General features: G+C 44.6%; 2 protein-coding genes across 3 annotated transcripts in view; one reads left to right on the top strand and one right to left on the bottom strand.

The window, feature by feature from the left end:
• Nucleotides 1-329: 329 nt before the first annotated feature.
• Nucleotides 330-26,164, bottom strand: LOC123350744 (solute carrier family 2, facilitated glucose transporter member 11-like). 2 transcript variants are annotated; one of them, XM_044989449.1, is made up of 12 exons: nt 26,070-26,164; nt 20,650-20,748; nt 19,224-19,384; nt 17,990-18,114; nt 15,272-15,401; nt 13,930-14,078; nt 12,537-12,724; nt 11,532-11,642; nt 9,817-9,918; nt 6,872-6,947; nt 5,717-5,844; nt 330-4,978 (listed from the first exon to the last, which is right to left on the bottom strand). In XM_044989449.1, the coding sequence occupies exons 1-12, from the start codon at nt 26,088-26,090 to the stop codon at nt 4,778-4,780; spliced, it is 1,491 nt and encodes a 496-aa protein (XP_044845384.1). In that variant the 5' UTR covers nt 26,091-26,164; the 3' UTR covers nt 330-4,777. The 2 variants fall into 2 exon arrangements, with proteins under 2 accessions (XP_044845384.1, XP_044845383.1); XM_044989448.1 differs by lacking the exon at nt 26,070-26,164 and adding an exon at nt 23,319-23,505.
• The window catches only part of DERL3 (derlin 3), a 39,403-nt gene continuing 35,728 nt past the window's right edge, over nt 23,574-27,248 (top strand). The window contains exon 1 of the mRNA XM_044989458.1: nt 23,574-24,010. Within this exon, the coding sequence (XP_044845393.1) occupies nt 24,001-24,010 (10 nt within the window). The 5' untranslated portion in view covers nt 23,574-24,000. The remainder of the gene's footprint in view (nt 24,011-27,248) is intronic.

The raw sequence follows: 27,248 nt of genomic DNA, 5'->3' as shown, positions 1-27,248 counted from the left end.
TGTGACGGTGTTTCTGGTGTGATTTTAAAACCTAAGGTCAAGTCCATGGTGCATGTTACATCCATGTGGTGCCTAATACGATAGTTTGATCATTCACCAGGGCCCAGAGACACTACTGCAATACAAATAACAAATAATAAAATTAAAGCTCTGCTGGCACTTTTGAAAGATTATGATTTTGCCCCAGTGTCTGTGTACTATTGCATACAATAGTATGTAAATGTCGCTTACACTGTCTACTAGCAAAGATTTTGCAAACAATAGTGTGTGTGTGTGTGTGTGTGTGTGTAAAGACAATTCAACAATAACAATACCGAACAATTTTCAGATTTATCTTTTCATATATTACATACTTTAGACACTAAAATATCGAATGATTTTCATGCAGCTTCCTTTTCTACAAAACAAATCTTCCTTTCCAGTCATGTCCAGCATGAAATTAACAGACATTCAGGATTTTACATTTAAATTCATTGCATTCAAGAATACTGTTTTTTTTTAAACTCTACAGTTTTAAAATAATTGTACAAATGAAGCTGTTTGGCAACAAATTTCTCTCTCTATTGCATATGCTCCTTTGTGACTAGCCAGCAGCAGTACTGTAGCTTTTACATAAGCAAAAGCAGAAGAGAAGAGCTGGATGGATTATGGCTTGCAGGCTATAAATAAAAACTGGAGGAGAACACAGGTGGAGCTCACAGACATGCCCAACAGCTACAGTAATAGGTATGTACTAAACGAGAAGCCCTGGCTATGTTCTGCACTCAGCTGCTGAAATGGTTAGTATAGTATATGGGACTTCTGATTGTACAGATGATGGAGCTATCCTGGAGTCTTTCACTGTTGGGAACATCCTGCTTACTGTTGGAACACAATGCACCTAACACAAACAAGCTTCTACATCTGCCATAAAAAGATACATTGTTCTGGTATCTGGCCAGTGATACCTGCTTTCCAGGAACATTTAACTGTGCTTTTTCATTTCATGCACTGTAAGAGAAAGTGGGTTGTTTGGGAAGATCCCTGACCCCGACAGCTACAATTCGGTGCACAAGTACCACAATGCTAGCGACCTTAAAACACATATGGTAGATAAATCTACAGGAAATGCTTCAGCCCAAAGCCAAGTTTCTTATTGCACAATTAAGGATGTGACTGAGAGAGCAAATGTTAGTCTCAAGCCCCATGACTAATAAGCACTGATGCATTTAATACCTGGTCACTCAGGGCCAGATTTTTAAAGATAATTAAACATCTAGGGGGATTTTTCAAAATCACCTCGGTGTTTAAAACTCATTGATTTCAATTAATGCTAGGCCCTTGGATATGCTTTTGAATCTCTCACTAGGCACCTAAATACCTGTAAAAATTTGTCCCTAAGAAGTAAGTGATTCAAAGGTGAAACATAGGATTCCACTGCTGGAATAACTGCTGGGCAAGATGCATAATGTTTAGTCATATTGAAATCTATGCAATGCTCAAAGAAAATTGAGTCAGAGCTTGGAAGCGGAGTTTGCTGTCCCTACGAGTGCCTACTTCCCTGGGACTGTTCCTCTGGGCTCCTGTTAACCCAAGCAGCAAGCTCACAACACTTTTACCGTGTGAGTGGTTAACTGCCACAGGACAAGGTCTGGAGGGCAGCCAGGAGCATGGCACCAAAGCTGTCTGAAGTATGGCACACCTCTGTCACTTGGCTGGCAGATGCTGAGCATGCCCCTGACGTATTGTGAGCATTTCATTTTTGGCTTTTGAGGGACTGGTCAGGTTACAGGAGCCAGGCAGACACACAAAGCCAAAATGTCCCAGAGAAGAAGAAAAGGCAGTTTCACTGTAGCCTCTCAAGCAAAGGTTGGTAACAATAACCCCCAAAGCAACCATTTACCCTCGTCAAGCCTTTCAAAAACAGTGAGAGACACCAGCGGCACTTCAGTGCTTTGGGTCAAATATCTCTGGAGTGGACCCGGACTGAAGTCAAATGGATTCTATGAAGCTTTAATGGATTTACACGAGGTATGCCTTTTGGCCCATTAAGGCAGGGGATAATATACAGCATGCCAGCTATTATAGCAGGCCAACATTTCAGTGCTAGCAAACCTCAGTATCATGGCAAGGGCTCCTGTCTATGAGCCAGATTTTCTGGACTGCCAGATTCTTTCTTCACGGCTTACCCAAAAGCAGCCAGAGATTGCCACTGGAAAACTACCCACACATAGGGGGAATCTGTGGGCGTAAAGCTGGAAGAGGCTGCTTTGCTGTTGCTGGCTTCATTACCTGGTTTTACCAGAACCTCCCCTCCCTGTATGGTGAGGAGGAAAGGCAGTGGGCACAGGGGAATGGAATGGGTGGAACAAGGCTTTTGCTACATCTGATTCTCCAGTGGTGGTGTAAGTTACATCTGCCTGCTACAGCTTGAGCTTGAGCCGGATGCACATAACAGGATCAGGACGCCATGACTGGCTCTCTACTCTGAGCTTGGCAAAGCTTACATGAAGAACCAAGCCCTATGAGAAGTATCAAGAGCACCCCTGGGAGCCCATGTGCCTCTCATACAAACAGTGCAAGAGAAGTAGCTGTATACGTTTTAAAATGTACATAAACCACTATGAGCAAGCTATGAAGAGAACCAGTTCAGAATAAATAATTCCAAAGCACTGCCCAAAAGTCAGGTGTACAAGAAGTCACTGATTAAGTAGGAAGAGGTGCTTTCCTTCCCAACCTGTTAAATGATTAACAGCCCAGTATTGCTCAACAGGTTGGCATCTATCTGAGGTCACATTATACCATCAAAAACATGAGCACTGAGATGAGGAAATAAAATGTCATCTGGCTTCTGAAAACAGAATTTAAGATTGGCCTTAATATGATTAATTATTTCAGAGTCAGGTTTAGAGGCAAAGAGTTGAGAGGATTATAGCGAGGTAGACATTGTTTGAGTGAAGAAGGGCTAACGAAGAAATATAGTTAAGTATTAAACTGAGGTCTGGTACTGCTCAGAGAGAAACAGAATATACAACCAGTTCGTAACACTTTAAATGAGGGTTCCCAACTACATGCCATTTAGCCTTGAAAAATACCAACTGATCGTTAAACTTTCACTGAGACTTATCAGTCATTTGTCTCATGTGAACGATGACACAACAGTCAGTATACACACACCTGGGGCAGCTGAGGCACAAGGCATGACAGAGGACTTCTGCACACCTAATGTGTCTGTATATTTTGACTGTCAAACATGCACACTGTGATGGGTCATTGCATTTATCAAATAGTCAATGGCTAATTCTGGGGAAACCCCATTTGCTAGACCGGTATGGATGATCTTTAAATAAAGGCCCTTTTTAAGTACTAAACATTTTGGCCCAAGTTTTCAGATTTGGGTGTCTAAACTCAGGCACCTAAATCCATATTAGGGCACCTGAATAAGTGGCATGATCAAAATTAATAACATATCATGGTGTTTTAGGCTTCAACTCATTAAACTCATGATCTCAAGCAGCAGGTATGTTCCCATATTATGTGTCTGGAAAACATACTGCAGTTAAAAATCAACTCTCCTTCAGAAAGATGAATGTCCCTGTGCTGCACTTGAGTGGATGGGATTACAAAAAACAATAACTGAATCTCATCACTGACACAGGCAGCATTAGTGCCCCTTATCTGAATGCATGAGGTTATTTGAACCACAACTAGTGGGGAAGTTCAATGAGAGGAAAACACAAGCTGATTGTGCAGGAGAAAACAGTGACAAGTCACTAAGTGCTAGGTGTATATTTCCCCCAAATAAAAGTCCTCTAAAGATTTATTTAGTATTTGTCTAAAATTAAAAATAAATCAAAAGTGATTACTTTGATGGAGAAAGGGAAGCAGAAGGGTCGGGGGGAAATGAATACATTATTTGCTCATATTTTAATTTTCTGTTCCATGAATAAAGGGCTTGTAAAAGATTAATGAATTATTGGGTTAATGAATGGTTGACAGATTTTTAATATAAGGTTAATCAAACGTTATAGATTATTACAGAGGCCAGAAGGTCAATAGGTGGCTTTTGATTAGAGTCCCTGCTTTTTTTTTTTAAATCCACAACAGTTTAAATGGCAGAGTACTGAATTTCATGGAGTTTGAGTGGAATGAATTTTACAGTTAATGTTAGTGAATTTCAAAGATGGAATGAAGTTTACAACTAAATTGAGTCAATTTCAAGGTTGGGAACTGATTCCATCCTGACATGAATTGACTACCATTCATGGTTTGGGGTCCTGGGGCATTTTTACGATTTCTGTGGTATCCATGAAATTGTGATTTAATGAGGGCCCTAGTTATAACCATCTATAACACCTTCTGCTTACAACAATCTATAACGCATAGTACTAATGTCTGTAACACGTATAACATCTATTAATATTTTATTAACCCTTTATAAACCATTAATAAATGGAATCATAATATCCAGTGTGATCCATTCTTTTTAAAAGAAGCTTTCAAAATGGTTTGTCAAAGTAGCATCTCACTGTGGATGCTCCCAAGAGATGGCAAAGGGCACTGTGGAATAAATAAATGCTACAGTTCTAAGCAGAAATGCAGTGCAAACTGTTTTTAACAAATGAAGTTTTTAACAAACATCAGCTGAACTTCCTGCTTTAGTATGAAAACTTTCCACTACACAACCAAGACTAGCATCTTCTCCCTAGCCCCCACCTCTTCTGTCTCTACCCTAACAAGAAAAGAGAAACATCTCAGGATATTTTCCAACCACCAGCCACCTTTACTTATTCCCAGACTATAACATAGTGGATTTGATTTCCTCAGGGCCTTTCCAAAACTTCTCACATGTCTGAGCTTTGAAGTTGCGCTTGTTGAACTCATTGGAGATTTCCAGGAAGGTCTTCCCCTTTGTCTCGGGGAGAAAAAACCCGACATAGAGAGCGGTGCAGACACAAACCGTGAAGAACGGAAGGTAGCAGAAGTGACCAAGACCTTCCTGCAGGGGGGGAAAAAGAGAAAGTTTTGGAAACGTACCACAGTATGAGGCAAGCCCCCTCTACAATTCCTCTCCTACATAGAATAGCTTCAATCATGAAATATTTCTGCACTGACTTAAGCATCTTACATACATGAGTAAGCAGCTCTCCTCTAAAAGGACTAACAACAAGATATTTATCTCTGGCAATATGCTCTTGCTTCATTTGTGTTATAAACATTGGTCCTGACTGGCAACAGATTGTCGCTACTGAAGGGGAAAGTTTGGGAGATATGGCATTTTGCATTCTTACCATGATGTAAAAACAGACTCTCTTTTCAGGATTCACTGTTGGACATAATACAGGAGCACTTATTGTGAAGAGCCCACAGGAGTCACTTTAGGGAATAGGGTAGGGGTGCTGGCTAAGAGGGAACTAATAACTTCTCCTCTCCCAACCTTTCCAAGTTGGGGACAGAATGGGAATGTTGCCTGTCAGGGACTCAAAACTATTCCAACCCCAGCCTTTTCCAGCAGAAATCACTATAGGGAAGCAGTAGGAATCTTGGCTAAGAGAGAGCTCACAGCTCCTCCAGTCACAACTTCTAGCCAAAGTCACCACCGACGGAACTGTAGTGCTGGCTGCCTGAGACTTGCAGACCCAGTCTCTTCCAGTAAGGGTTGCTATAAGCTGCAGTGCAAGAGCACTTGTTTGTGAACTAAAAAACAGTAGATGATTGTACCAGCTTCCAAACGTACCACAATGAATGGAAAGGCCATTCCAACTACAAATAGATTGGACCAGATCAGAGAGCCACAGATCATGTAAGCAGCTGGACGAGACATTTGATCAAAAATCTCTGTTGGCAAAACTCCTGTCACACCAGCTAGAAAAAGAATTTGCAAACAAATTTATAATATGTCTGAAATGTTAAAACTAGAAAACATATGCTGACAAATATGTAAAAGGGATATAAAAAGGACAGGGACCAATTATTAATTGATTACATTGCCAATTATTCTCACTAGACAACACGGCCAGAACAAATAGTCACGGATGTAACTGCATCAGGGAAGTTTTAGGGTAAATATTAAGAACTGCCTAATTATACAAGCCATCTGGCAATGGAATGACCTGCCAAGAAAGGTTTTATAATCAGAATCACTTCATATTTTGAAGGCTAGACTGGAATGGGCAGCTTAAAAATAATGTAATCAACCCTGAGACGTTGCAGGGACATGGGCTAGATGACTCATTGGAAGTTGCTTCCAACCCAAATGATTTCATGACAGTTAGACTTGATTCCCCTCTTGCTTGCACCTGTTTTATATTGACATGAGCAGAGAATCATGTCCACATTATGTACCAACACAGCACACATCATGTGCGTGCACACACCCACACCCGTACACACTGCCTGGTTCTGAGAAAAACTGCAAATTCATCAGTTAAAAAAACACATGAAAATACGTGTTTAAACTTATAGTCAAAGAAATTACAAAATAATAGAGCTCAACAACCTTTAAAGCCATACAGTGAAACAGTGAAGCAATAGGAGCCCTTGGTTACAGCCCTAATGAACTGGTTAGCAAATCCAGGAACGGCTGCCTATTGTCACAAATTAGACAAGAAGTTACTGCCTAGACAAGGTTGTTTTTATGCTTCAAGTTTCCTTTCACACTTTGTCTCTTCAGGACTCCAAGAGAATATAAACAGAAATGGCTCCAGAGAATGATAGGTTGTCACTACACACCCTGAGACATAACCACCGTTGCCTACAAGCACTGCTGATGCAACTACAGGTAGCGAGTGAAATTTATTGTCCCTTTGTTTCATTCAAATGTGATGGCTAAGTACAATCTTCAGCCCCCTCAGTCGCACAAGGGTTGAGGGAAAAACCTCAGACAACTGACCTGGTCCAATTCCAAAGCTCAGGATATAGGCGAAAATACACGCCATGCTGAGGTAAGGCATCCAGCTAATCCGACTCTATTTCCACAGAGAACAAGGGAATATAGGTTAAGGCCAGTGATTTCCCTACACCCACCCCCTGAATTCCCTCCCCGCCCCTCCCCAGTTTTGTGAACTAGTTACATGCCAGTTTAGTGACTGTTTGGAAATTTGAATTGAAATTGAAACTTTAATACACACTTTAAAAGCATATACAGTGTATGATAAAATACGTGTATCTGAAAAAGTATAATAGATTTGAAAAGTATGAACATAGATTAGCTTCCTTATACAGCTATTGTTTTTATGACAATGTCAGTGCATTCATTTCGGTGATGTTGGCAAACCTAATAATTTCAAATGATGAGTTGTAAGCAAAGTCTAAATGAGCTCTCCCTGACAGCTAGTGATGAGCTAGGGGGAAAGGCTTCAGGACCAGATTGTATTTAAATTCACACCTAATTTACCTAGGGATCCAGCAAACAGGGCTGTATTGCCCAAGTGATAGATTTTGGCTCGGGTTGGGTTACAAATCACTTGAATGCGGGGGTGGGGTGGAGGGAATGAAATGTTGTTGTTCTTATTTTATGAGTAAAGGGCAGCAGAACTGTACTTAGCCTGTGCTGATTGAGGTCATCAAGAGAGAGGGTGGGGACCTGTCCCTCTCCACTGTTTAAAGACAGAGCTGATTAGGCTCCATAGATAGTCTTTTGTTCTGTTAAGTGACCACTGCAGCTGAAATCACTGATAAACAGGTCTAAGTGCTTAGTCCTGCTGTGGGGCCAGTGTTCCTGTGGGGACAGTGTTTTTGTGTAAGAGACAGCCCAGACTGCACTAGCAGCGAGGTTCCCCCACTGAGAGCTCAGCTGAAATCACTGAGAGCTGGGTGGAATTTCAAGACACCAACTCGCAGAGGTCACAGAGGCAGGTGGCGGCAGAAGGTCGACTGCGCAGGGCCATTGGCAACAGAGTGGTGGAGTGAACGGTGGCACAACGAACAGCAGTGGCCAGAGTGAACAGTGAACAGCTGGAGGAATGAGCAAGGTGCCTTCTTGCCCCTCACCTGGGAGGTGAACTCATGTGAAAGCACCTCTGAACTCTGAGTCTCCACTGACCAAGGACAACACCGGTGAGTGGGGTTCGGTGGAGGGAAAAGTGAGAGGTGTGTTAAATAAACATTTGTTTGTTGGACTATATTTTAGTGACTTTGCTCCAGAATGCTAGATTTGTGACTGGGAATGGAAACTTATATAAATATGTTTCCTAGTAAGCCAAGATTTTTAAAATGCATTATTTGCCAAGGTTGTTATCTCACATCGTTGCTATCTTGAGAGGTCATTATTTGGGGAGTTTCTGTACTAAACATTTTTATTATTATAATTAATTTTTACATAAGAATGGTCATACTGGGTCAGACCAATGGTCCATATAGCCCAGTATCCTGTCTTCTGACAGTGGTCAAGGCCAGGTGCTTCAGAGGGAATGAACAAAACAGATAATCATCAAGTGACCATCCCCTGTTGCGCATTCCCAGCTTGTGGCAAACAGGCTAGGGACACTCAGAGCATGGTGTTGTATCCCTCCCCATGCTGGCTAATAGCCACTGATGGACCTATTCTCCAGGAATTTATCCAGTTCTTTTTTTAATCATGTTATAGTTTTGGTCTTCACAGCATCCCCTGCCAAAGAGTTCCACGGGTTGACTTTATGTTGTGTGAAGAAGTACTTCCTTTTGTTTTTTTAAAACCTGCTGCCTATTAATTTCATTGGGTGACTGCTAGTTCTTGTGTTATTTGAAGGATTAAATAACATTTCCTTATTCACTTTCTTCACACCAGTCAAGATTTTATAGACCTCTATCATATCCCCCCCTTAGTCGTCTCTTTTCTAAGCTGAAAATTCCCAGTCATTTTAATTTCTCCTCCTGTTTCATACCCCTTATCATTTTAGTTGCCCATCTCTGTACCTTTTCCATTTCCAATATATCTTTTTTGGGATGGGGTGATGAGATCTGCACACAGTATTCAAGGTGTACACATACCATGAATTTGTATAGAGGCAATATGATATTTTCTGTCATATTATCTATCCCTTTCTTAATCCTTCCCAACATTCTGTTAGCTTTTTTGACTGCCACTGCACATTGAGTGGATGTTTTCAGAGGACCATCCACAATGACTCCAAGATCTCTTTCTTGAGTGTTAACAGCTAATGCTTTCCAATGTGCGTTACTTTGCATTTATCAACATTGAATTTCATCTGCCATTTTGTTGCCCAGTCACCCAGTTTTGTGAGATCCCTTTGTAACTCTTCGCAGTCTGCCTGGGACTTAACTATCTTGAATAGTTTTGTATGATCTGCAAATTTTGCCACCTCACTGTTTACCCATTTTTCCAGATCATTTATGAGTATGTTGAACAGTAATGGTCCCAGTACCGACCCCTCAGGGATACCACTATTTACCTCTCTCCATTCTGAGAACGGATAATTTATTCCTACCCTTTGTTTCCCATCTTTTAACCAGTTACTGATCCATTAGAGGACTTCCCTCTTATCCCATGATGGCTTTCTTTTCAAAACTCAATTTAAATTAAATACATTTTTAAAAAAAATTTAAAATTTTTTTAGAAATCTAGACCTGTTATGTGTTTTGGTGTAACTTGTATTATCCTTATGTTAAATTGGCATCATCCTAACAAAACATTTGCTTTATTCATCTCTCTTTTCTATATCTCATTGGCCCTGACACACACACCCTGTAAATTCGAAGACCCCCCGCAATTTCAATTCCTGGGGAAACCACTGGTTGAGGCACTTATAATTACTTGCCCTGCCTTAATACCTCCATCTGTGTCAGAGGCATAACCAGAATCCATTTCACGTAGATAATTCAAGAGATTTTTTTTACCTGCTGGGATAAAGCAACCATGAAGACGATGGCCCATACTGCCATGAGGCTGTATCCCCCCAGAATCAGCAACCGCCGCCCGGCACGCTCTATTATTGCATTCTGAAACAAAGCAACACAGGACACTTAATAGCCATTCCTGCCTCTCATCCACATTCCTCCCTCGCTCCCATTTCAGGTCTTCATGGTAGCTTGTGTGCAACCTACTTCCGGGGCAGTACCTGTTCGTTAGGAAAAAGAGAAAAGCTCATGCAATAATAAGGACGGTGTTGATAGGATTCAGTCAGGCTGGGCAATAAAGAGATGTCAAGAATCTGTCACAACTGCAGCCTAAACCCTTTTGCTGTAAATTGGGTTGACATGTTTGGAGCAAAGAGCTGATGCTCTCCACAAGACAATTTCTCCACCTCTCAAATTCTGTGCTGCCCCAGAGATCACAGACAGAGGGAATAAAGTCATACTTTGAGAGCACCCAGAAGAGAAATGTGAGTTCCCACGACTTAGTGGGAAAGTAAGAGAAATTTTTGACTGCAAAGTAGCAAGCAAAAGAGACAGGGGATCTGTTTCTCTGGCTCTGTTTACATTTATTTTCTCTCTTGTTGTCTATTTGACAGGAAAGAAAACTGACCAAAACATACAGTATCAGTATGGCTGGATACAACACATTCTCTAGGAGTGCTGCATTTAGTGTAAACTGCCACAAGGTGACAGTGTTTCAGAACATTACAGGTTTTCCAGTACCTAACTTGTGTTCTTGGGACGCTGTATTGCAGGGGTCGGCAACCTTTCCGAAGTGGTGTGCTGAGTCTTCATTTATTCACTCTAATTTAAGGTTTCACGTGCCAGTAATACATTTTAACGTTTTTAGAAGGTCTCTTTCTATAAGTCTATAATCTACAACTAAACGACTGTCATATGTAAAGTAAATAAGGTTTTTTAAATGTTTAAGAAGCTTCATTTAAAATTAAATTAAAATGCAGAGCCCCCCGGAGCAGTGGCCAGGACCTGGGCAGTGTGAGTGCCCTTGAAAATCAGCTTGCGTGCCGCCTTCGGCACGTGTGCCATAGGTTGCCTACCCCTGCTGTATTGTGAAGACAGACTGCAGATGCAAAGACTGCAAGCCATGACTGGAAAGGTAAGAGTCAGCTTCTGCAGCAGCAGAGGCAAGCCAACTGAACTGGAGAGCTCCAATTGTAGCATTCACTGGGATCCCAAAGATGGGGTCTTTTCTAGATAGTTCCTACATTACTGTTTTCTCAAGCCACTAACTTCAAAAATGCTCTTCTCTACCAGCCTACAAGGCCTTGCCCACAGCAACCGTCAAGGCAAACAATTACTCTGGCTCCAGTAGGTAAGTCACATTTTAAATATTTATGTCTAATTGGAGAAGCTGGACTTCAGAGACTGGGGATACAAGAGAACTGCGATGCCTTCTAGTATTGTCATATTCACAAACAAAAATCTTTGCTGGAGTCCACTGAAACACTTTCAAACAGAACTCTTTTCTGGCAAACACCTTCTAAAAATACAGCACTTTTTAAAGTACGCAGATGTCATAATACCTGAAAACGAACACCGGCAGATTTAGTGATTGCTGTATAAATAATTTGTAAAGTGATTTTTTGGGAAGAAAGTTATTGTAGATGATATGAAAGTTGCCTGTTGTACATCAGTGGGGTTTGCTCACATAAGCAAAATGCATTAGAGATTCTTACACAAGTAACGGCTGTGATCAGTTCGCAGCACCCGGTGCCGATAATGACATATTGGATTTTATCATATGGAATTCCAGCCTCTTGGAACACATAGGAAGCATAAAAATACATCTAGGAAGAAAAGAAAGGGAAAGTGAATTGTAAGAGAAGTTGCCCTGGAATTGCACACCACTGCCAGTGCCACCCCCTCAGACGCCACGTTCCTCCTCCCGATCTGGAGAGTAACACTGTCACCCAGAGAACTGGCTACTTGTGCTGCCATTCAAACTGCTTCTCCACAGTGTCCATATGCAATCCATTCAGTAATGTGCATTCAGCAGCCAAACACCTGATATTTGCATCTAGATGGTAGCAATTGAAATGCTCTCTGCAAACAATTGCAAAACAGATCCGTAAAGTAACTGAAATGTTATTTCAATAGCGCAGGCAAAGAGAACTCCATCAACTACAGAGCTCTCCCCAGAATAAAAATGACCCTTTCCATTATGCCCAATGTACCAGGTATGACATGGGCCACTCATAAGCAATGCCAGGCACTCCCTGCCACTCCATGTTTCCTGATATCGCAGAAGATCAGTATGCAAATATTTCTCTTAATGCATTTATGTTCCCCTTTTCTTGTGTTCTAGTTTCTTGGGCATCTCAGACTGATCTCTCCTCAGACACCCTTTCCTGCCCATGAGTGGATGGCAAAAGGTTTTTCCCCATCCACTTAGGGGGACATCTGAGCAAGGACCTAGCCTTTGTACCCAACTCTCTTTTTAGGCCACCATTTTACCTGCTCTTATTTCCAATTCTCTCCATCGATGCCTCCTGCTCTGGTAGATTCACACTGCTCTCTGGAGATCACCAAGAGGAACTCTGCAAGGGAAGCAGGCTAACTTGCCCTCCCCTACAGAACGGGGGGAGATTCTCAGCCTCTGTTTGCCCCAAAAGTGACAGTCTTGCTTGCATTGTCATCTCACATCTGATACCTGCTGATGAAATGGTGGCTATCATGCTTACCGAGTCATTTCCACAGAGCTGCATGGCACTGCTCAGCACAATGATACTTATTAGCTGCCATCTTACAGCTGGATTCTGGAACAGCTCCCACGGACTCTTTGCTCTCTGACCTTTCATGGCAGCCTGTTCTGCTAGTATTTCCTCCAGCTCACTGCTCAGGTCACCATTACCTCTCAGCTTCTGCAATGCTGTAAGGAAAAAGGTGCCGTTTATCTACTATATGGAAGCACTTTAACTTCATCAATTCATCTCCCTGTGGGAGTGAAGGATTGGGTGGCAAGTGACAGTCACAGAAAGCAGTGTAGTGGTAGGACTTTGGGATCCAAGAAACCATCTTTGATACGCAGAGAAGGCAAGATGTGCTATGCTTGATGAAGCTATTAGAAAGTCTGTGAGACTTTGGGGAGAAGGGGTGACAAAATCCATGCAACTTTCTTACCAGGGAATATGTCCAACCAGTGCAATTTCAGCTACCATGCTTCTGACTCTTATAGTGAGAATATTACTCCGATGATTCTAAGGGAGTTAAGATTTTTTGGTGCACAGCATATGTGTAATGGAAACTAATTCCAACCTGGTCTACGTCTGGAGATCTGTATGTTACAAATGTCAACACATTTCCTTATATGAAGTGGATTCAGATTTGGTCACTGAAATCTTCATCTAGCCTTCATTTTACATCATAGTTACAGACTACATACAAAGTTATCTAGGTCTCCTTAAACAGAGAGCAGGTTACATGATAATTGCCTTTGGACTCACTATATGTAGTGAAAAAGTCATTTGCAGCAACAAATAAGTACCTTAACAGGTCAAAAAACAGTTATCATGTAAACTGCACTCTAGTTTGGAAGAAAGAAATAATTTACCCTGCCTGCCCTTTGCGTGACACTTACGGTAACTTACCATATAACATAACTGAGGGCAACATTCTCAAAAGGCAGAGGCCCCAGTCTGTGCCCAGGTACAAGTGCATACGTGTTTGCACCTACAGTTATTGCAACTGTCCACACAAATGGCGAGAGGGCTGCCAACCTCGCAGTATCCAAGTGCACATGCCACTGAGGCTGCACTTTTGCATATGCATTTTATGCACAAAGAACATGGGCCTCTAATTTTGAAAAATGTTGCCCTAAATGTTCAGCAGAAAGTGGCATAGACGTTGATTGGGCTAAAGCGTTTGGTACTCATTAAAGGGGGCCAGCAGCGCTACAGGACAGAACATTGACTGTGGAAAAAACATACAATTCAAGCTGCTTGCTCCAGGCCAAACATGCTGGACTAAGCTATGTCACATATTAAGAATTTACAACAAAACTAACATCTGTTTGTTTGCACTGTCCATAAATCTTGCCCCCTGAATTGGACACTGACACGATCACTTTACACTCACCACAGATGCAGGATTCCTTGTCACCTCGGTCAATCAAGAGGTACCTAGGGCTTTCTGGTAACCAAGGCAGAGTAATCAGCTGGATCAAACCAGGCACCACATTGCTAGCTAAAAGAAGAGGCCAGCTCTCCTCTCCCCCTAATAGTTCTCTGAAGAAAAATAAAACATAATTAACATAAATCAATCAAATGTTTCGTAAGACAAAATACAGTGTTCTAAGCTGGCTGGGTGAACTGGTGGCAGCACAACACGCTGTAGGTGAGCTGGGTTTGACTCACTCTCTGGGCTAGTAGAGCATCTGTGCATCACGCAAGAGAAGCAGCTGAGTTTGAAAGTGATGGTGATATGGCCTTCTGCCTCACAAGTGACTCCTTAATAGGGGATATATGAAACAACAATGCCATCTGCCTTCACCTTAGAGGGACAGGCACCTGCCTGGAGGTTAGTTTGGTGCTGAGATGTGACAAGAGAGCAGGAGGTCAGAGGCATAATGAAGGGTTAGAGAACTCCATCTGAACGGGCTTTTGGGTCACAACCAGGGACACCAAAAGCTCACACTGTGGTGCTGGGGGGCACTGGGTCACATCACAACTTCTGACCAACCCATGCACCAAAACTATAGCCCATCTTGCAGGTTTTATATGTTGGACAGCTGCTTTTAAGGGACAAGGCAATCCTGCCAACCTGGAGAGGTGGGACATGATTAAAAAAATCTCCTCACTGGAGCCAGGTATAGTTATTGCACCACTTTGATATTCAACGAGTATGAAAAAAAGCACCAAGAGTGGCAGTGGAGGGATTGTAGCAGGAAAAGCAACTAAAACAAAAGTCTTGCCCCACATACTCACTTACATCTTCTCCCCTAACACGCAAAGCCAAATTCAGCCCTGGGATACACAGGCACATTTCCCACTGACGTCAATGTCACAGCAGAATTTGGTCCACAGAGTCCCAAATTCATGCAAGTTACGCTCATTTTGGACATCCACTGAATGCCGAGTGAGTGAAAACAGGGCTCTCACTTCCACCCAGAAAATTTACACAGGGCTATCCATAAATTAGGTGACACATTCGAGGGTGGGTGGGTCCTTAATTCTGCATGTTTATTTCAGTGTCACAAAGTGTTGCAAGCAGTGGGTAGGTCCTGAAAAATCACCAAAACATCTGTTATTTGATTTATGGACAGCCCTCATCATCACTTATGCCACTGCCGAATTTGGTTCCTAGGCTCAAAACCATCATGCTGTCCCGGGTATACGTAGGCATTTGAGCAGGAGACGACGGGAGAGAAAAGAAAGACGAGAGTTTGTGAATCAGAAACACAGTGGAGTCTATACATTACCTAATTCCAACAACTTGTCCCAGCACCAACCCCAGGGCAGTAAATGATGCAGAAGTCAAGGCCACTGCTCCTCTGACCTTCTTGGGAGCACTTTCCCCCAGGTACATGGGCTGAATGTTCATGCTCACACCTGGACAAGACAGACAAGCACTGATCTCAGCTTATACTCTCAAGATGTAAAAGATAAAAAAGAAAAATTAATACAGCCCCTCGATGAGGTAGTTAGCTGTATTCACTCTGCTTGTTACAGAGTATGCTGCTTACATGGATCTCTCATTGCCTATTATTTACACTAATATATTTCCAGTCCCTCTAATTCACTGTGTCAGTTTTGGTAAATACAGTAACTCCTCACTTAAAGTCGTCCCGGTTAACGCTGTTACGTTGCTGATCAATTAGGGAACATGCTCGTTTAAAGTTGTGCAATGCTCCCTTCTAATGTCCTTTGGCAGCCGCCTGCTTTGTCCACTGCTTGCAGGAAGAGCAGCCTGTTGCAGCCAGCTGGTGGGGGCTTAGAAGCAGGGTGGTCTGGCAGCCCCCCACCAGCTCCCCGCTCCCCTAAGTTCCCTGTGCTGCAGCCACTCATCAGGCTACCAGCCGGCAGTTCAGCTGTCCCTCCCCCCACTACCATGTGCTGCTCCTGCCTTCTGCCTTGGAACTGCTCCCAGAGACTCCTGCTTGCTGGGCGGAGGCGGGGGGAGAGGGGGGCTTATGGCAGGGTGTTTTCCTCCCCCCTGCTCCTGCACCCCGTTACCCCTCCTCCATATAGAGCAGGGAGGGGACACAGATGGAGAGAGACAGAGAAAGCTTGGGGCAGCAGCTGCTGTCTCGACTTCCTGACCCACTTAAAAAGACAATGCACACAAGGCAGCACGAACACGAGGGAGGGGAGACAGCATGGCAGACAGAGACAGACATACACCTTGTGTGTGGGAGAGAGAGAGATGCACACTGCCCCTTTAAGTAAGCTTATGTGTTAAGCCTTGAGGGCTCAACCGAGTGCTAGTTCATCATTTAGCAGCAAGGCATTCCCTGGGAAATACCCCACCCTCTTCCACCCTCTAACTTCACCACCTCAACCAAGCTTCACAATCAGCATAGCTGTGAACAATATTGTTTGTTTAAAACATATACTGTGTGTATATCTATATAATATAGTTTTTTGTCTGGTGAAAAAAATTTCCCTGCCCCCCCCCCCCATTTACATTAATTCTTATGGGGAAATTGGATTCAGTTAACATTGTTTTGCTTAAAGTTGCATTTTTCAGGAATATAACTACAACGTTAAGCGAGGAGTTACTGTATGTATTTATGTGTTTGAAAGTACTGTGGGCTAATGAAAATCAACTTCACATTTTTAAAGTAAGCTACATAGATTATCATTACTGTACATTACTAAAGCTGCAGCTATATTTATAATTTTTGGTGCCCTCAAAGTGAGTGACTGACAGTGCTGGCTAGAGGCAGATAAGGGGTAAATTTTCTGCCACACCTCTAAATGGCTTCCATTTGTGTCATACAAAACAGTGCATGCACATATCTGTGTGTGATGCAGATGCAAACAGCTGTATGCTCTTTAAAAAGTCTAACCCTTGCATACAAGCCAGTGTTGGAATTTGTAAACACAAAAGCTTTTCAAACAGATTTGTAGGCGGGGAAGCACATTTTTTCATTAGTGTTCACATAGATGCGAAAATTGTTCAAGTGCCAAGGGGGTGTTTGCACCAGCAAAGTGCAGGTATGTGTGTGTGGAACTGAATGTGCATAAGTGGAGACCAGGGGCTACAATCAGGCCTACGTGTGGGTAAGCTCTGTGGAAGATTTCCAGCACAGTTTGGCCTATACACTAGAATATAACCTGCAGCACTCCCTGCTGTTCCATTCTTGGCACTATATTGGTCTTATTATTTTGTATTATAGTAGAGCCTAGAGGCTCCAGGGAAGATCAAGGCCCCATTGTGCTAGGTGTAGTAAGAGACAGTCTCTGCCCTAAAGAGCTACAATCTAAATAGACAAGACAGACAAAAGGTGGGAGAAAGAAAGTACTGTTATTCCCACTTTACAGATGGGGAACTGAGGCAAAGGAATTAAATAGCTTACCCCAGATCTCACATTAAGGCAGAGCTGGGAATTGAATCCAGGTCTCCTGAATCCCAGTTCAGTGTCTTAACCACAAAACCATCCTTTTTATTAGGGGTGAATATGAGATCAAACATATTTAATTTGTGACAATATTGGATGTGGAGACCCACATCTTCAAAGGTGAGCTGCTAGTGCACTAATTCTTCTGTGCGCATGAAGCAGCTGTCATTAACCACGTCAACAGTCTCAGGTGGGAAGCTGAATGATACAGAAATTCCATATGTGCAATTCTTGTCACTACAAATAGCCTTTAGGAAAATTAACTTGTGTGTGTGTATGTTTCTGGATATTAGGCACAGACTTTGATAAAGGCTTCTGCATAATATGTTTCAGAAGCATATTGTGAAATATTACATGGAAGAAGCCGTATATTGGTTGACAATCCAGGTTTATGTCACCTCTTAATGGCAGGGAAAGGAGACTGGCATGTTCTTTTGGTGCCAGGGGTCATCAATTAAATGCCAAATGCAGCACCAGGGACTGCAGAGCACGTCAGAAACCGTTTTAATGCCACAGACGTTTCTATTTGTACTGGTGTTTCTATAGTCCTGTTACCATAGTATCACTGTTCCTTACCAGCATTGATTCCAGTGAAAAATCTGCCAAGCATGATCATTTCGAAGGATTTGGCCATCCGGCTGAATCCTGACAAGACTGCAGCTATGATCACAAATGCGTTATTCAGCAGCAAGGATGTTTTCCTTCAGAGAGAATAAAAACAGAACTGAAGGCTCAGATTTCACCAGGTCTGGTTATCAGAGCCAATGGTGGGACCCAGCAGTCCAAGTTTAAGTCAGGGTCCCCATTTCTATAGCAGTACATTCAGCTGGGCACTTAGGGCCCAAATACCCCTGGCTGGTGCCTACATGGCAGGTGTCCAGTTATGAAAACTGGGTTTGACATTGGCAAATAAACTGCCATCTGCATTGCACAGTGCATGGCAGAGTTAGGGATTGTTCACCTGGAGGGGAATCCCATCCATTGTGAACTCAGATAACTGATGATTGCAGGACCAGATTCGGGGAACTAGGGGGGCATCATCACACTGATAATCCTGATTCGTTGCTCCTGCTCTCACACTTAACAAAATCCCTTTTTAATGAAACAGAAGAATCATAAAATCATTATGAACCTCCCCAAGAAACAGGGTGAGTTCTGGACGACAGCACCACTACTTAGCCCATGATTACCTCCTGAAATGGTAAAACTGGTTCCTTCATTACATAAGGGGAAGCATCAATTTTTACCAAAAGCACAGCATGGGAACGCCATACTAGAGCTGGACAGAGAGGCAAGTACAGTGTAACTTTCTGTGGTTTCACGATAAAAACATTGATTGTTCTTCCAGAAGGGGAGGTTATACCACGTGTGAAATCTGAGGATAGGGAAATACAGATGTTTTTTATAGGCTCCCAAGCACAGGGAAGAAAAGGAACTTGGAAGATTCAATGGATAATCACATTGTAAAGATATTTGAGTTGTAGAAGCAGGAATGGCCTGTGAGAACTAAAGTGATTGCAGAACCGTGTTCTGTGATGCAACTGTCCCAGTTTTCCAGTGGTGCAAAGTACAGTGCTGTGTTGGAGGATGAGACGTGAAATGCTACCATTCAAGGTAGCTTCCTTCAAGGGCTAATGCCAGATTGTATGGGCTTGTTTTCTTAGGTTAAGAATGAACTTCATGATTTTCAGTTGAGTTGGGTAATTTGGAATGGGGCTCTTCTCAGTGTAACATCCAAGTGTGGCAGGCATTTTTAGATTAACGAAAAACAATCTACAAAGTTCAAGGTGCAAATCCAAAGGCCTCTTACCTTCCCAGCTTGATTGCCATGGGTCCTGCAATGAGCGCTCCAGCGAGTCCCCCCAGAGAATAGACAGAAACAACGAAAGACCACACCAGCAATATCACACCGCTCTCCAGAGATGCACCTGTGCGTTCTAGCCATGTTTCATTTATAAATGTTTGAATGTACTGTAAGTGAAGGACAAGAGTCACTTTACTGTAGGATTAAAAATAAAGATCACTGAGAAATAGCAAAGGTTTTCTTCGTGTTTGGTATGATTTACGTGACTATCATGACTCCAAAGTTCAGCTTGAAGAAAGCATTCAATTCCAAGGTGTACTTTTGACATCCCCTTATAAAATTTTAGTTGTTAAGAAGCCATACTAGACAGATTGCCTTTACAGAGTGAAATTATCTTGCATATTTAAAAAAATATCTAAATATATTTCATGGGCTCAATCCTGAATTCAGCAGGAAAGCTTGATTTCGAAGGGTGCAGGATTAACCCCTATGCACGGAATGCTCCCAATAGCAAAATTATAAGGGGTGCTCAGTACATAACTAATTTTAAACTAACCTTTCTCTCCCAATCATTTCATGCCCCCAGAGTCACACCAGCAAGTTCCAGATCCATTGGACCATTCAGTGTGTAATATGCGGTACATTTCAGCTACCACAGAACCCCAAGAGAGCTAGCCAGCAGGGAATCAGATAAGTGGTTGTCATGTATTATGTAGCCTGGTTTTGCAAATGTTTTAAAAATTATTATTTTATAAGGTAAGACAAATTTATCTAACTTGTAAAAAATATTCATCTAAGACTGGAAAGTTTCAGAATTATATTTGCTAAAGTTATGCCTGATTAAAAAAGGTTCGGCCTGGCAATCCTGTGGTCATAACCCCTTCTGGGTCTCAGCTGTAGCACCACTAGCAGGATGCAACAGTTAAATCAGGGACAGGCAACCTATGGGTACCATACGCAAGCTGATTTTCAGTGGCACTCACACTGCCTGGGTGCTGGCCACTGGTCCGGGGGGCTCTGCATTTTAATTTAATTTTAAATGAAGCTTCTTAGACATTTTAAAAATCTTGTTTACTTTATATACAACAATAGTTTAGTTCTATATTATAGACTTATAGAAAGAGACCTTCTAAAAACATTAAAATGTATGACTGGCACGCGAAACCTTAAATTAGAGTGAATGAATGAAGACTCAGCACAGCACTTCTGAAAGGCTGCCAACTCCTGAGTTAAATTATTAATTATGTAAAGGACACACATCCTTCCTTTACTTTCCACCGTCAGTAGTAGCTGACTGAAGGGTTTTGGCAAGATATGCCTGTTTTTTCCTAGACTGGTGGACACTGAGGATCCGTGTAAGGACTTACAGAGTTTAGACCTCCCAAGATTCACCGTCTCAGGAGATGGCTGCAAAGGCCAGTAGAGAACTTACTGTAGTTGGAGCATTGATGATGGAGATGTTGTAGCCATACTGGAAAGTCCCTCCAATCCCAGCAGCACATATTGTAAGAAATAGGACCTTGCCTTGAAGCTGAGGTAAACCAAATATAAATATATTAAAAGAACAGAAAATGTTGATAGTTTTCCACTGCTGAAATGTAAAATGATTCAACGGGACCTTGGCCCAATCATTTGTCTGGGATGGTTTGAATGATAATAGGTGAAGACAGGAGACATCATGCTGGCTCTAAAAAGGAAAGGGTCCAAAAGACAAAATAATCACACAAAGAGATTTTAAATTTTAAGGTGCCTAAAAAATTATTTTAAGAAGTAATTGCAGTTAGTGAGTTCTGGGCTGGTTCTCGGCAGCAGTGCTGAGAATGTCCAAAGTTTATATTTAATGTGGTGCATTTCTAAAAGGCAGTTCGACATTCTGGAACTATCACTGCACAAGCATGCTCAGCAGCTAGAGCTGCCACCAGTTCACCTCCATACAAAAGTCTTTACTGACATGATGAATGTATTATACAAGGATTGCCAACATCTAAAACACAGTAACAATATCCATCTGCAGGGCTGCCTGGGGGGGCAGGGCAAGTGGGGCAATTTGCCCCAGGCCTCGCAGAGGCCCCCACGAGAATATAGTATTCTATAGTATTGCAACCTTTTTTTATGGAAGGGGCCCCCCAAAATTGCTTTGCCCCAGGCCCCCTGAATCCTCTGGGCAGCCCTGTCCATCTGAGGTTAAATGTCTCCCGCAGATAAGGGTCCCATAGGGTATTGGGGTTTTATTCCATGGCCCTTTACAGATATGGTGAATTTCTGATTTGGTGGGATGCTATTTTTTCTGCCATCTCTTTCCTTTCACCTAGAATCATGCACATTTTTCCTCTTGATTTTTAATGGAAAGTACTTTCTCTTTTCTAGTCATTTGAGGGTGTATCTTTCTTGCGCGCCTTCATATTTTGTACACTGCAGCAGATGAATTATTTCAGTTTCACTCTCTCCTGTCACAATTGGTTGCACAGCTCTTTTCTAGGGTTCCGCTATGCTTTCTTCTCACAGTTTGTGATCAGCAATTCTGTATCTGGCGAGGGTCTGCCTGTGTTTTTCATAGTTACTGGGGTGAGGTATATGCTTAGGTGATGGAACTAGAGGTGCTGCCGAACCCCCTGGCTTGGTTTCCATTCTATGCAGGGTTACAATGCTTGTATGAGATTTGTACTTGTCTGTTCACTGTGATTTTTAATCAGTACTTCTCAGTTACTGCTAGATTGTCTTTTAAAACCTGTCCCATGTCTTCAGTGGTATTCACTGGGGAATGGGACTGCCTCCTATGCTTGGGAAGTTGGTACCAGGGAGGCCTGCATGAGATGCTATGAGGCTTGAAGAATATGATCAAGCTTTTAGTGGAGGTAGTAAGTGCTGCTCTAGGTGAGATGGCACCAGAGGCGCAGAACTCATCAGCAAAGGGATTTATCTTTTTCCCCTCTTACTCTGAAACGGCCCTAATTTGTAAGGGACAATCCCACCAATGGAGCTCTACACAACACAATGCAGTCAGGGTGCAATTGACAGAACAGGAGATGGGCTGTGATACTGCAACACTCTGTGTGCCGCTGCCCTCTGGGAAAGCGCCCCACAGCCACTGCAGGGTGCAGCAAAGAGCTCGGGAGGTGCCCAGCGCTAGCTCTGCAGGGCAGGGAACTGTGGGCCGGGGAGAGCAGGTGCCCCTGGCTGTAGGAGCCCCACGGCCCCGCCGAGGCAGAGGGGAGCAGCTGCCGCCTGCGCTGCACTTGGGCTGGGAGAGGTTGAGTGAAGTGAGCGGGGCCGGGCGCTGAGCTGGGGGGTGCGGGAGCCGGGCAGGGAGCTGCGCTGAGCTGGGGGGTGCGGGAGCCGGGCAGGGCGCTGCGCTGAGCTGGGGGGTGCGGGAGCCGGGCAGGGCGCTGCGCTGCGCTGTGCTGGGGGATGCGGGAGCCGGGCAGGGCGCTGCGCTGCGGGATGCGGGAGCCGGGCAGGGCGCTGCGCTGAGCTGGGGGGTGCGGGAGCCGGGCAGGGCGCTGCGCTGCGCTGGGGGCTGCGGGAGCCGGGCCGGGCGCTGCGCTGAGGGGTGCGGGAGCCGGGCAGGGCGCTGCGCTGGGGGGTGCGGGAGCCGGGCAGGGCGCTGCGCTGCGCTGGGGGGTGCGGGAGCCGGGCAGGGCGCTGCGCTGCGCTGGGGGCTGCGGGAGCCGGGCAGGGCGCTGCGCTGAGGGGTGCGGGAGCCGGGCAGGGCGCTGCGCTGGGGGGTGCGGGAGCCGGGCAGGGCGCTGCGCTGGGGGGTGCGGGAGCCGGGCAGGGCGCTGCGCTGCGCTGGGGGCTGCGGGAGCCGGGCCGGGCGCTGCGCTGCGCTGGGGGGTGCGGGAGCCGGGCAGGGCGCTGCGCTGCGCTGGGGGGTGCGGGAGCCGGGCAGGGCGCTGCGCTGCGCTGGGGGGTGCGGGAGCCGGGCAGGGCGCTGCGCTGCGCTGGGGGATGCGGGAGCCGGGCAGGGCGCTGCGCTGCGCTGGGGGGTGCGGGAGCCGGGCAGGGCGCTGCGCTGCGCTGGGGGGTGCGGGAGCCGGGCCGGGCAGGGCGCTGCGCTGCGCTGGGGGACCTGGGAGCGGGCTGAGACGCGCCCCCCATCACCTGGGCCTGCGCTCCGCGGTTCAGCCCCTCTTCCTCCTCCTCCTCCTCCTCCATTCCGGGCTCGGGCTCCGCACGCCGCGCCCCGGCAGGCTGGAGCCGGCTCCTGCGGGGCGGGCCCGGCAGGGACAGTAGCCGGGCACTCGCCGCAGCTCCTCCCCCGCAGCGCTGCAGCCCGCCCCGGGGCGTGGGCCTGGCTGGCAGCGCAGCGGCAGAGCCCGCCTGGGCAGAGAAACCTGCGGGGTCAAGGCCTTTGCCGGGGCCGTGTGCGCCCTCCAGTGCCAGCCGCGTCCCGGCGCGGTGCCTGGCCCAGTCACTCCCGACCCTGCGCGCCCCCTGCCCTTCCCGCAGCCTTTGGGAGCCCAGGCCGGCGCCTCCACCCAGGTCCTGCCCGTGCCAAGGGCTCCTGGGCGCTGCCCGGGCCGGGACCGGCCATAACCAGCAGCCGGGACTGCCTAGCCCGCAAACCCTGCGTGCCGTGTGCCTCCAGCAGAGCAGCGCGAACACGCGTGGGGCTCAGCGCTAGGGCTTCGCATAGCACCGTGGGCGCTGCACACAGAGACCCGGCTGAACACGCAGGTCAGCTAAGGGACAGCTGAACACAGTGCTGCTCCCTCACTGCCTAATGTTCCTGGGAAACTCTCCCACACACCGGTCGCAGCAGACAGGAAAAAAAGATCTGTGAATGGGAGGAGGTGAGTATGGGCCCTTCAAAGTTCTCCCCTTCACCCTCCCTCTCACGCACACATTTTGCCCTGGCTTTTCAGGGGTGTCCCAAGCTCTGTCTCCCTCCATTAGGCAGTGATCATAGTAAGCACCTGCACTGACAGAGTAGCCCTTTTAAAATGAAGGAAGAAAACACCTACTTGATAAACCTTGTACATGTTTTTAAAAAATGTATCCGCCCGTTTTGCAGAGGGGTGGGGGAAATCAGTTATGTCTCTGCAACTGAGGGAGGGGTGCAGGATGAGTGAAGATGTATAGGTAGGGGTCTGTGTAGCTTTTACTATTCAAGTCTTCAGGCTGTGAGCAAGTAGTTATTTTGCATAATGGGGAAGGTGTCGATACACAACACCTTTACTTTGGGAGAAAAATATTAGATCTGTACAGTGCAACATGAGCTATAGTGATACACAACACCTTTACTCCATCAAATCTTTGGTTGCCTGTAGGACAAAAAATCAGAGGCATCATTTTTCCAGGGTTAGACAGTTGCAAGTATTTGGAAGGTGTAAATTTCAAATACGTTGGTAGTTGCCAGAATGAACTTCAGGAAGAAACAGCCAGCTTCTTTGGTTAATCTTTCAAGAGCTATTAACACATTTTATAGTGCTGAATTGTTAGAACACATGGCAGTTTTCAAGTGCCCTTTGTTTCTTTGAGAAGTGAGATCTGGTCACCCACTTCTGCAAGGCTGGAGCCTTGTCTGCATTTAGGAACTTGGCATGCTAACCTCCTGGTTACATGACAGTGATAAAAATGCTTGTTTTCTGTCTGCACAAGTGCTTCACCATTGCTCCCACCAGTGAAGCGTACTGGTGCTGGTGCAGTGGTGGGAGATCTCCTGAATAACGCTAAGGAAGACAGCCTTACTTTGATTGTTTGTCCCTGGCAGGGCCGCCCAGAGGATTCGGGGGGCCTGGGGCAAAGCAATTTCGGGGGCCCCTTCCATTAAAAATAGTTGCAATGCTATAGAATACTGTATTCTTGTGGGGGCCCCTGTGGGACCCAGGGCCTGGGGCAAATTGCCCCACTTGCGCCCCCCGGGGTGGGCCTGGTCCCTGGTTTGGAGGCAGAAGACCAGAACATAATGGAGCACTTTTGCATTCAAACTAACGTACCAGCTTTAATCTGCTATCCTTACATGGGAGATTTAATTACTCAATTCCCCCATATATATTATAGGAAAATTCTTGTTCCTTCAAATAAAATTCCAATTTTGAAAAGCCTGAGGTACTGAAATCTCTGTGGGAAACTTCTGCCAGCTGTCAGTAACGAGTATTGCCTTAATTCATGATTACATTGTTGTTGCTGCAGAGCAAAGTCATGCACTCTCAGAAAGGGATAATGGGCTAGATATTAATCTCAGTTACATCAGTATAACTCCATAGTAACTCCATTGACTTCAGAGTACTTACACTAGTATACATCCAAAATAACAAGAGATCAGAATCTGTCTCTCTGTGAACCTTTCTTACTTTCTCCATCAGTTTTCCCTTTACCCTTCATTTGTGGTATATGAGTAGGTGAAAATAACCTGTTCCCATGCCTGATGAAGAGGGGGTTCTCAAATCACAAATTCGGATAATCTTGGAGACTGAGCATCTCCATGCCTCAAAGCCTTCCTTTCAAAATCAGCATCTTATTATTATCACACATTAGGATTCTCCCTCACTTTCCCAATCTCAGTGTAGAATTTCCCTCTTCTCCCTCTTCCACAGGTCCTGCATCACAGTCTTTTTCCTAGTCTGAGGAAATTTTGGGGGATCTCCCTTCAGAACCCATCAAAACAGCTCCCAGTTTAGCCAGAGCATTGACTGCAGCATGATATGAAGTGTTACTTCCCCAAAGTACCGAATATGTTGTCTCTGCACTGTTCTTGTCCACGGCCAGTGCAGGGACATCGCAGTCAGAGCTAACCCTTGGCGAGTCCTGGCTTTAATTTGTTTTACATTATTTCTTTAAAATACCTTGATACTTGCAGAAGTTGCTATACTAATCAGCAAATAATAATAGTAAAATACAAAATTGTACCAGTCTCTGCAGTTTGTTCATTCTTCGTTGGTATGTTTCCTGTCTGTCCTTTTCTGATGAAAGAGTCTCTTGTACTTTGGGAAGAGTTCTAGAGGATTATTTAAATCTCCAATGCAGGAATGTGTGTATTTAGTCATCCATTAGATTGCGTTACAGACATTTGACTTGGCAGGTGTCTTGCCAACTGAATGTACTTCTCAAAAAGGGATTGCGGGATCATAGATGAGGGCTTGGTTGGTTGGTTGGTTTTATTGAAAACACATGATATGTATGCTGGGGAAAAGCCTGATATTCACTTAGATAGTTTCATCCTTATGCATATCTGCCAGATTTCTTTAGACTTGACTTCCTTATACAATTTGGGGGGTTAGAGGACCTTTCTGGGTCAAGCAACATTACGTTGAGGTTTGCACTGCATCCTTTTCTGCCAAAGAGCAGTTCTGGGGTTTTATTACAGGATTCAGAACTTTTTAGAGGTTTGTTAATTCTACAAGTTTGAGCATGACACTGACTGCTACTGTATTTAGCAAGAGATGATGCATCTTCTGTTTGGGATTACTGTAAGCACCTGTGGTCAGGAACGGTCTCATACAGTACTGAGAATGCTGTCAGTGCTTTACAAATAATAATGATAATCACCTACTATGCAATTTAACAAATGGTGGAACTGGGGAGAGTCTAGCTCCTCTTCCAAATCTTAACTTTTCCATCGACAACCTGTCACACACACAGAATTTGACCTTGGGGCAACATCTCTGGCATTGCACTGTTGCCTTTTTTAAATAAAGCGTGTTTCTACTTTGAAAAGTGATTCAGTAAAAATAATACAGTGGGGTTCCATAATTACTGCTTTAATTGATGTCACTATTAAATGTGCTCAGATTAGAGGTAAAACAATGTTTTGACAGCTGTGCAAACTCAATCTGGGATCTGAAAGTCAAGCTTGGTTATTTCCTTCCCTCAAATTAATACCAGTAATGAAAGTTCTGCCAGTCAGTTTAGGCCCTCAGTGATACCTGTGGAGCCCCACTGTAATGAAAGTATGCCTCAGTGACATCTGCACTACCTAATTGTTGTCTTTGGGTTTGCCCAGGACGGGTATAATTGATAGGTAGGGGTCCATCATTTCATCCACAGGAAGAAATAGAATCCTGCTCAGTCTCTTATAGCTGTATCACT

This window comes from Mauremys mutica, chromosome 16 (genome assembly GCF_020497125.1).
Source record: "Mauremys mutica isolate MM-2020 ecotype Southern chromosome 16, ASM2049712v1, whole genome shotgun sequence".
In the NCBI taxonomy this organism is placed as follows: domain Eukaryota; kingdom Metazoa; phylum Chordata; order Testudines; family Geoemydidae; genus Mauremys; species Mauremys mutica.
This window is presented reverse-complemented; position numbering and strand designations above follow the sequence as displayed.

Bases quoted from the DNA above. Each gene is read 5' to 3' on its own strand.
- LOC123350744 (XM_044989448.1), bottom strand. From the start codon at position 23,372: ATGGAGGAGGAGGAGGAGGAGGAAGAGGGGCTGAACCGCGGAGCGCAG. The intron at 20,749-23,318 runs GTGATGGGGGGC...GGTTTACCTCAG, and splicing joins ACCGCGGAGCGCAGGCCCAG to CTTCAAGGCAAGGTCCTATT. The intron at 6,948-9,816 runs GTAAAAAAAATC...CTGTGGAAATAG, and splicing joins TGGTTGCTTTATCCCAGCAG to AGTCGGATTAGCTGGATGCC.